We start from the raw sequence: 11,436 nt of genomic DNA on the forward strand, positions 1-11,436 counted from the left end.
TTGAGGATAGATGTTCTTGTGGTGATGACTTCCAGATTTTGGGAATAATAAGTATTGAGTTTTTAGAAGTTATTTAATCGATTTTTATTAATGAGTATTAAGTCTTCCGCATTATATTTTGTTTATTATGGTTAAAATGTTGGGGTTCAGATTGGTTGGTTCGCTCACATAGTAGGATAAGTGTGGGTGCCACTCGCGACCCGTTTTGGGTCGTGACAGAAAAAATAAACATTCTTCTATTTGCAAACTGAATAAAACTTCTATCAATAATAAATTAAACAAGTGATTCAATCGTAACATATCAACCAATAAATTTAGAAATTTAATTAAACTTGTCTTTGAAAATGTATTACACATATATTAAAGTTGAATTAGAAGAAACAATTAATCATGAATAAAAAAATAACTAATTAAAGAACAGACATTAATTTATATGGTGAATTAAACTTATATCAATAATGAATTAAACTAGTATCAAATAGAAAAAATAAATAAAAAAACTACAAGATGAATTTAATTTGTATTAAAATTGCATTGCGCAATATTCAAGTTGAATTAGAAAAGAGAATCAAGAATGGATGAGAACCATAATCAACGAAAAACAAGAGAATGATCTACAAAATGAATTAAACATATCTTTGTGAACAAATATAACATGTATTATATGAGTAGTATATATTATTTTGATTAATATTATCAAGAAATAGGTGATATTTGTAATATATATTAAATATGTGTTGTTCCTGTAGTATAAATATATTATAAGTGCATTACCTAAACTATTATAATTGGTATCACAAAGAAGAGGATACATGTGAATTACCTAAATTATTCTAATTGGTATCACCAAGAAGAAGATATATTTTGAATATGTATTATAAAAGTATAGTTCATGATTTTGATTCAATTTTAATACAATCATGAAAAAAATCTAATACAATTTTAATACATATATTTTTAATAAGTATTAAATATGTGTTGCTCCTGTATTATAAATATATTATAAGTGAATTGTCTAATTTATTCTAATTGGTATCACAAAGAAGAGGATATACGTGAATTACCAAAATTATTCTAATTGGTATCACCAAGAAGAGGATATATTTGAAATATGTATTATAATAGTGTAGTCCATAATTTTAATTCAATTTTAATATAATTATGAAACAAATCTAATTCTATTTAAATATAGCTGCAAAACAATTCCAAAATCTTCATCTCTTAAGAGTTTTAACTTGAAATTTTTCCTAAAATCAATGTTAAACATAATCAATCTCCCTGAAAATTAAGATATAAACTCCAATTGTTATTTTCAATAATATGGAAGAACAACTTATTCAAACTCATCATAATTTTGTAAAACCCAAATAATAAATAGAAAAAGCTTGAAGTTTTTTATGGTCATCAATGGGGAATTCTTCCTATAGTAATTTTATAGATTTTAAATCTCAATTTGCACATACAATTTTGTACAATTTTTTGGTCTTAATATTATTTTTCTTGTGATATTTTTGGAGAAAATCGTGCAACATATGTATAAATCGATTGAAAATATAAAACTTATAGATTGTTATCTCTTTTCTTGTTTGAAATAATATTTGAAGTCGTTATTTGAATAAAAACTTTGAAGAAGAAGAAGAAAAGAGAAATAATATGTAGAGAAAGAGACACAAACACGAAATAAATGAGTCAGACTGCTTTACAATTTTAATTCCTTAAAATTCTCAAATTTATTTAAAAAGAAACTATTGTCATAAATGGTAAATATTTTCTCAATATAGCATATCAAAGTGATTTACCCGAAAATAAATTGGTCTCTATAAATACACTTATAACGACAGGATTTGGATCCCTTCATTAAGAAATGGTCGTCAAAGAACAAGTTTCTTCTAGTAGAAGCAATTGATGTGATTAAATGATGTTGAACAAGGAATATGGATATTAACTTAGAAATAAGTATTTTAATCACCTTATTCCTTATTCAACATCGTTTTGTCATATCAATTTCATCGTAGATAAGTCATTTTTCTCGAGATTTTTTCGATATGACTACCGCAAATATAATTTTTTTTTAAAGTTTTCTAATATTTTGCTTTGGGTAAAGAATGAATAAAGAACAAAATTTGAGTTTGGTCAATTTTCTTTCGTTTTTCGGTTGTACTGCGGTGGTTCTTATCACTGTCGGTCATATTATGAAAAGTGATGTGAAATGGTGCAATGAAAATGGTGGTGTGGTTTCGTCTACTACTTAAGAAATCTATTTATATGGAAAAATGGAGAAATTGGTCAAAAGCTAATTAATGTACAAATAAAAAATTTCGAATAAATTTTTTTTCTTAGATTTTTTAAAATAGTCAAAATGTTATTTATTAGATTTTCCCAAAAGTTAAAAGTTTATTATTTGTTTTACTAAGTTCTTTTTTGGGATATTTTATTTAATAATGAATTTAACTTAATCAGAAACATGTATTAGTCAATATAGTAGTTAAACTAGTTTGTTAGTCATTAAAGTGGTCAAATTAATAAATTTATGAATGGTATGCATTATTAAATTTTTTTATATGTTAAGTACATATTACTTTAAAATTAATGAATAGTTGACTAATATAATTGTTAAAGACTATTGTTTAAAAGTGAAATAATTACTATATAAATTGTGAAATGGATGAGTAAATTTTTTGGGTAAAGAGTTTGAAATATATTTGAACTTTGACAAAAATTGTTGTAACAATTTCAATTTTTGGACATGACTTATAACCCCATGTACTATTTAATAATGTATTTTAAGATATATTGGTGCCCACATGAACATTATAAATCTTGCATTATTATAAATAGTAACATGTCCAGCTAAACACTTATATATATTTAAAATACACTATGAAATAGTGTAGGGGAGTAACAAGTCTTACCCAAAGTTTGAAATTGATACCACAATTTCGATCAAATTTCAAATATATTTCAGATCTTTTTTCCAAATAAGAACAAGAACAAGAACAACAACAACAACAACAACAACAACAACAATAATAATAATAATAACAATAATATGCTATACTATCTATAAAAAGTAGGGTGCAAGGATGACCAATAAGTCTATTCAATATTTTGGTTTTCATTAGCAATAATATTGAAGTGTTGTTATTCAGGATGATAATGTGACATATCTTATCACATACTGTGATATATCTTACCATATATCTCCTTTCGGTTGAAATATGTTGTCACATGTATACTTTCTGTTGGTATACATGTAGATAAATATGTGGTGTTTTTTACAACAAAAGCTATATATGTCACCACAAACACCACATTTCTTCCTCTGCATCATAATTGACATTTATTCTAACAAAAATCAAAATAATCGTAAAAATTATTTATATTTATATTATCAACAAAACTTAACACTTCACCAATTGTTTTATACAACTTAACAATAAAAAGATAATTCAGAATGATATCCATAACTACCTATCAAATCAATGGTGGTAACCACAATATTTTCATCAATTTTTCGTTTTTAGTTCTAGGCCTATGTGGGTCTTCATTGTTACTAACATAGCCCTTTCGAACCTTTAAAATTCCATAATTCCATAGGAGTGAAGCATATCTCATGGGATGGGTTTCAGCACATAGTCTACAAGATGGTACTCTAGTTCATTACTAAAAAAATCAGCATATGCAGCGATAAAAAGTTCACAATCTCTGTGTGGTATATCATCAATTAGAAAATATAATAACATCATATTTTGATAGTCGTAAGACAAAAAAAATAATGTGATACTTAAAGACTACTACTTTCTTGTTTTTTTTTGCTACTTTCTTGTTGGGCAATACCATTTATATGCCTGACTTCGAAGGGATGAGATTTGTTCTTTCCTTGGTAAAATTCAAGAATTAACTAGTTGGATCGTTCGTTTTGCTCAAAAAATTCACTTAACTCAAGGCACTTTGGCAACATTGTAGACAATTTTCCAATCTCAGAGGATAATTTTCATTTAGACCTAGATGAGGACATTGAATCATATACTTTTATGCACTATTATTTCAATGCAACGATTGCGAAGACCTAATGGAAGTCCCCATTACTATTTACAGGGACATAAACATCATTTGCCATGTGTCAATGCTGCCCACAAGCTATACCAAACCCTTTCATAATGCCGACGATTTATCCTCATATTCAGGAACAACACTAGCATTGTCAATGTATGTTTTGAAAAAACAACTAGTAATGGTATATCGATATTTATAATGACTTTGTTGCTTCGTCTTGTCACACAAATAGTAAAAAATGACATCAAAATGCTGCACAAATGCATCAAACAAGTGTATCTATGTATCAACTTATTTGTATATATTCATGTATTAATTAAAACACAAAATTGAACATTGATTTACCACATCAGTCCATCACTTATTGGGTTGAGTCATTACGTAGAATCAGTCCTTAATCTTTTGAAATGCAACTACAAATCAAGTTGGTCAAAATCAAGTTTCGAGTGATTGGCTAAGTAGTGATGGTCCTTGTCTCTTCTGCAATTGTATAATCATTATAAAGAGTTATTTAGTAGACAACAACAAGAAATACTAATAATAGTTGAGCGACCTTAGTTTTTTGCATGACGCTTGTAAAGACCCTCATTTGTCCATTGCAAGAAGAATGACATTAGTTCAGTTGGACCCTCACCATCAATGCTAAAACATTCAAATGGATATTGTCGCTTCACTTTAGCTATGACGACTTCGACTTTCTTCTCTTTCGTTTTTGCTTTCGCTTTTTCTTTTTGATTCTCCTTCTCATTATCCTTCTCCTCCTTCTCTTTCTTCTTCTGCTTCTTCTTATCCTTTTCCTTATCCTTATCCTTCTCCTTCTTCTTTGACTCCTTCTCCTTCGACTCCTTTTTCTTCTTCTCCTTCTCTTTCTCCTCCATTTCCTTCTTCTCATTTTCTTTCTTCTCACTAATTATAGAAACTGTGTGGGAAATAGATTTTTTCAACCTCCTACACTTCAAAGGCTTGGAATTCTTCATGGATCTTTGGACATCAATATTATGAGACATTTTCTTTAAAATATCGGTGAGTTTTTTAACACGACTAATAAAATAATCATGTTGGTGCTCACATTCTTCGCATATACAAAAAGAGCATTTGATGTTAGAAGAGGAAGCAAGACCAACAAATGATTGAGTTGTTGTCATGGATGAAGCTTATTGTATCATTTCATCTACAAGGTAAATAATAAGATTGAAAATTTACAATTTATTATAAAATAATATTAATATTTTGTTGCCACAGATGGATAGTATGTTACCATAAATTAACATTATGTTGTCACATGTGTATCTACGATTGCCACACATGAAATATTGCCACATATAAATCTTATGTTGCCACAGATAAATCATATGTTAACACAAATATACCTATTTTTTCCAATGAATTTTATGTTTCCACAGATGAATCTTAAGTTGACACAAATGAATCTTATGTTGCCACAAATGATCATTTTGTTATCCGAACGAATAAGTGAGATGTTACAACAAATGATGAATGTTGGAATACGCACCAACATATCACTAAAATGTTGCAACAACGATACATCTTTCAACAAATAAAATATATGTTGGAGAACCGGACAAGACTATCTTTCTAAAATCATATCAACAAAATTGTCACGATCCAAAAATGGACGTGATGACACTCGTCTTATCCCTCCAAAACAAGTCAATTAAAATTCAAAATCATTTACACTAAAATGCGGAAAAATACTCAACTTAAAAATACCTCCATAATCTGATTGTCACGTGTACAAGCATCTAATGTATTACAATTGATTCAGAAGAAAAACTAGACTCAAATGAACTTGTTTCTACAATAGAACAAGATGATAGCTAAGGAGAAATAAAGTCCACTGTGACAACAAACAACTACCTCACAAATCTCCAAGAAACCTTGAAAAAGAAAAGAATGACAAGTACCACAAAAATCCATGCGCGTAATCTATAAAAAAATTGTGGAAGCAAGGGGTGAGTACCAAACAACACGGTACTCAGTAAGCAAACCTCTAAACACAAGTTAAGAGAACAGAATATTTCTTTACACCCCATCCGAACCTCCGCAACTACAACCGACATAACACCAACCGAACCTAACAACTCAAAATTTACATGGCACATAACTCAACAACAACACTTAAACAAAAACACATTACATAGCACATAACTCAACAACAACACTTAAACAAAAACACATTACGTATCCTCAAGAACAACACTTTAACAAATTACATATCCTCAACAACAACACATTAACAAATTACATTTCCTCAACAAAAACCTCAGTGTACATCAAACACAAGTTTCACAAAAAAACAATAACAAGATCCACAACGCACAAGATCAAGTTCACGAATGATAAAGATGTGCAATACAATGGAATGCAATGTCATGTATAAAGATGCATGTCTGACCTAGTGCTACACACCCGTTGTCTCTCATTCCGGGACCCATAGGGGACTTATCTTTCCATGCATATGTTGCGGCGCACGACACGACCCTCAATAATAGTAATCATCGCGGCGTGTTATACGTCTATTGAAATATAGTATCCATCGTGCCGGGCGATACGTCCCTCGAAATGGTACATCCTCTTTAATTTCTCATTCATTGTCAATGCACATAACACATGTCACAACCATGTCTCAGAACAATGCAAATGACATGTTCACAAAAATAACAAGGAGATAACCATTTTCATAAAATTGTACAATTCACAACAACACCAACAATGATTCAACAAGCTTTTTAAATCATTCTCCATTATCAAAAGATCACACACAAGCGATTATTCACGTTGACTTTTATTAACCTTTATTTTCATCATTAGAACTAATCAATGTGTACAAGTCAACCCATCACTACATATCTAATCAATGGTGGTAACCACAACATTTTCATCAATCTTTGCTTTTTTAGTTCAAGGCCTTTGTGGATCGTTATTGTTACTAATATAGAAATTTCGAACCTTTAAAATTCCATAATTCCATAGGAGTGAAGCATATCTCATGTGATGGGTTTCAACACTACATCCACAAGATTGTACTTCTAGTCCATCACTTACAAAATCAGCGTATGCACAGACAAGAAGTCCAGAATCTCTGTGTGGAATATCATCAATTAGAAAATATAATAACATCACATTTCGATAGTCGTAAGACAAAAAATAATGTGATATTTATAGACTACTACTTTTTTGTTGGGCAATACCATTAAAATGTCTGACTTCAAATGGATGAGATTTGTTCTTTGCTTGGTAACATTCAAGAACTTACCAGTTGGTTCGCTCTTTTGCTCAAAAAGTTTTCTTAACTCAAGAACTTACCAGGTGATTCGCCTTGTCCTTCTCCTTCTCCTCTTTCTCTTTCTGCTTCTCCTTCTTCGTATCCTTCTCCGTCTCCTTATCCTTCTCCTTTTTCCTATCCTTCTCCTTGTTCCTTCTACTCCTTCTCCCTCTCCTCCTTTTCCTTTCTTCTGCTTCTCCTTTTCCTTTCTTCTGCTTCTCCTTCTCCTTCATATCTTTCTTCTTCTTTTCTTTCTTCTCACTAATTATAGTATATGTTTGGGAAATAGATTTTTTCAACCTTCTACACTTCAAAGGCTGTGAATTCTTCTTGATTATTTAGATATATATATTATGAGACATTTCCTTAAAAATATCAGTGAGTTTTTTAACACGACTAATAAAATAATCATGTTGCTATTCAGATTCTTCGCATAGACAAAAAGAGCATTTGATGTTAGAAGAGGTAGCAAGACCAATAAAAGATTGAGTTGTTGTCATGTATGAAGCTTCTTATATCATTTCATCCACAAGGTAAATAAAAAATATTGAGAATTTAATATTCATTATAAAATAATATTAACACTATGTTTCCGCATATGGATAGTCTGTTGCCATAAATAAACATTATGTTGCCTCATATGTATCTAATATTGCCACTCTTGAAATTTCAATTGCCACATATAAATCTTATTTGCCACAGATAAAAAATAATTTGACACAAGTTGTCACGCCCTGAGCTACCCCGGAGACGCGGACACGGAACCTAGGACCACAAGTGGTTCCATGCTAACACTGCTGGCATGATCATGAGCATACTAAATATAATAAACTGAATGCGAAAGATAACTCATAATTTAAACTGAAAAGATGGATAATACCCATATTCTATAACAAAGATAAATGAAATTCTAATGAGTGTAATACAAAGAAAGTATTAACTCAACACTAAGCTGAATCTAACTATGTCTGAAAATAACCTTTAAATTGACAAGTAATGTCGGAACAGGACCCAGCTAAATCTAGAAAGATGGAAACTAAAGGAAAAAATACTGAAAAGTAACTCATGACTATTGTCCTTGGATAATGAGGACTCACCACTGAATCTACTGAATTGGAAATCGAAAATTGATCTAAGCGCGATCTGGATGTTAAGAACCTGAACCTATATCATGAGAAGATGTAGCGCACGTGTGTGTCTGTACTTGAAGATACTGACCATGTAGGATAGAGTAAATCTGAAATAAAACATAATTGAACAAGCAAAAAAACAAGTATGATAATATGAACATGATATACTGAATGCTGAGCTAACTGGATAAAATGAACAAACTTATGACATTCTTAGACTGAGTAATAATTGAACTTTAAATATGGTCAATGCATTAGAGTCTGTCTGATCTGTGGGAGCTACTAATAACCGATAATAAAACCACATGAGCTAAATGTAGAGTCCGATGGATACGCTCCATCGAGAAGACCCAATATACCCTGCCAGAGGTATAAAAGCATACTTGCGTGATCACTAAAATGATTGCCTATAGAGAGGACTTACAACCTACTTGAATAGTAGTTCTAGAACTAATTGGGTTCGCAGAACCCTAGTCCAACTTTGTATTATGCTACTCCTAATGAATTATGGAGGACACCAGAATCCTCATAAGCGTCAAAGAGCCGCTTCTCGCCGTAATATGTTCTCCACCACCACCACAACCACCGACTCCTCCGATCGTAACAACAAAAATAGTAATATGGTCCGCCTGCAATCAACTGATTATGACTGAGTTTCTGTAAATAATGGATAGCTCAAAGCTTAACATGCAAACTGAGAATGCAACAATTAATCTATGCATTTATAACTTAGGCATGTATATCTGGAGTCAAAGAATTATCTAACCTAACATGTGTAATTCAAGAACTAAATAAATACATAGCTAGGGTTCTGAAATTCATGCAATAAACTGAATAATAACATGGAAATCTGTTTTGGAACATATACTAATTTATTCAAGAACTTCTGTTGAAGTTCTATAAACCCTAGGTCTAATCATGATATGGGAATCAAGAATCTGATTGGAAACTAAGGACCCAATGGGTGAAAGGAACCAACTAATGAAATCTCAGGTGCTGAAATTCATGGAGAAATATTTAGATTTCGGGGCTGGAAATGATGGAACCTTGCTGCGTTCTTGAACTAGGGTTCTTGACCTTTTTCTTTTTGCTTGCTTCTAATTTTCTAAGTTTTCATTAAATGTTTTGACTTAGGAAAGTTTTAGTTATGTTTCTAGGCTTAAAGTGACTAAAGATGATGATTTAGGGTCAAAACAACATATCTTAAGGTTTAAACAAAGTGGGAAAAGACCAAAGACCCTTGACATAATTGGCATCGGACCAAACGACGACCTGGACTGACGAACCGTTGTTCAATCAACGGTCCATCATTTCGATCAGTAGGTTGGGTCAATTCGACAGGACTTTACTAGAACGGGCATAACGTTTTACTCGGAGGTCTGATTTTAGCAAACTTGGTTGCTATGGAGAGCCAGTTCAATTATCTATCATTTCATAGGTCATGGGACATCTAATTCAGTTTTTGGTAAGAGTTATGATCAATTGAAGTTGACCCAAATGTATTTTCCGCCAAACTATCTGCTAATTTCCACCTAAGGTCATACTTACGGTTCGTATATCCATCTATGGACCGTACTGGTCAATCGTGGTTCTTGTCAGAGAGTGGGTAAATGGTACCTTTATCGATGGACACAAACTACAGACCGTAATCTGGCCTACAGACCATAGGTCCTTCCCACGTTCGACACTTAGTCAATTTTTCTGGGTTGCGTTATGGGAGAGTTTCAGTCAGAAACGATGGATGTGCAGTACAAGTCGTGGGTCATGCTACGGTCCGTCGATGGTAAACGTCTATTTTTGCTGCAATTTTCTGAAAAGATGATTTCTGATCTGTTCTAAATAAGGGGTGTTACATTATCCCCTCCTGGGAACATTCGTCCTCGAATGAAGACTAAACTAGCTGAAATAGAGGGAGAGAGCTGCCATCCCTACTACTAAACATTGTGGACTGAGTTTCCGACTGTATTGAGTTTTGAGAACATGCAAATACACTAAAATTGAAAGTACAACTGAGGAAACATGATTCTAAGGCTGAATTAATACATGAATGACTGAAAACCCGAAGAGGAACTATTACCTCAAGCTGGAGTGGAATCGGAAGAAAAGAGGTGAGGATACTTGGCTTTCATGGCTTCTTGTGCTTCCCATGTAGCTCCCTCACGGACTGACTCCTCCACAAAACATTGAATGAAGTGACTTCATTATTTCTCAACCTTCTAACTTGACGGTCAAGAATCTCAACTAGTACAACCTCATAATAAAGACTATCTTTCATCGCCACACTCTCTAATGGCACTACAGAGGTTGGATCACCCACACACTTCTTCAAGAGTGAGATGTAGAAGACTGGATGCACTGCTGCTGATTTTGCTGGCAACTCTAACTCAGATGCCACCTTGCCAACCCTTTTCAAGATCTTGTATACCTAGGACTAAGCTTTCCTTTCTTGCGAAATCTCATCACTCGTTTCATAGGTGACACTTTCAAGAAAACTCAATCATCATCTTCGAACACTAGTTCCATTCTCCTTACATATGCATAAGATTTCTGACGACTTTGGGTTATCTTATTACTCTCTCTAATGCGTTGCACTTTTGCCATAGCATAAAGGACTGAATCTGGTTCTATCAAAGCTGCTAAACCTACTTCAAACCAACCAACAAGAGTGTTGTATCTACGCCCATACAAAGTTTCATAAGGGGCCAGGTGAATGCTAGAATGGTAACTATTGTTGTAGGCAAACTCAATTAAAGGAAGGTATCATCACAACTACCCTTGAAATCAATCACACAAGCTCTCAACATATCCTCTAGGGTCAGAATGGTACGCTCTGCCTGTCCATCCATCTGCGGATGAAATGTTGTGCTAAGGTTAACTTGAGTACCAAGACCCCTCTGAAATGACTTCCAGAAATGAGAGGTAAACTTAAAACTCTATCTGAGATGATAGACAAAGGAACCCCAT

The 11,436-nt window shown here is 32.4% G+C and overlaps 1 protein-coding gene across 1 annotated transcript; it reads right to left on the reverse strand.

Annotated features, from left to right (window-relative positions):
• Positions 1-4,610: 4,610 nt before the first annotated feature.
• Positions 4,611-7,575, reverse strand: LOC107006301 (histone-lysine N-methyltransferase, H3 lysine-79 specific-like). The gene is made up of 2 exons (XM_015204887.1): positions 7,384-7,575; positions 4,611-5,027 (listed from the first exon to the last, which is right to left on the reverse strand). Exons 1-2 carry the CDS (start codon positions 7,573-7,575, stop codon positions 4,611-4,613), a joined length of 609 nt encoding a protein of 202 aa, XP_015060373.1.
• Between the last annotated feature and the right edge of the window lie 3,861 nt (positions 7,576-11,436).

This window comes from Solanum pennellii, chromosome 12 (genome assembly GCF_001406875.1).
Source record: "Solanum pennellii chromosome 12, SPENNV200".
In the NCBI taxonomy this organism is placed as follows: Eukaryota; Viridiplantae; Streptophyta; class Magnoliopsida; order Solanales; family Solanaceae; genus Solanum; species Solanum pennellii.

Bases quoted from the DNA above. Each gene is read 5' to 3' on its own strand.
- LOC107006301 (XM_015204887.1), bottom strand. From the start codon at position 7,575: ATGAAGGAGAAGGAGAAGCAGAAGAAAGGAAAAGGAGAAGCAGAAGAA. The intron at 5,028-7,383 runs GTAAGTTCTTGA...AGATCCATGAAG, and splicing joins AGGACAAGGCGAATCACCTG to AATTCCAAGCCTTTGAAGTG.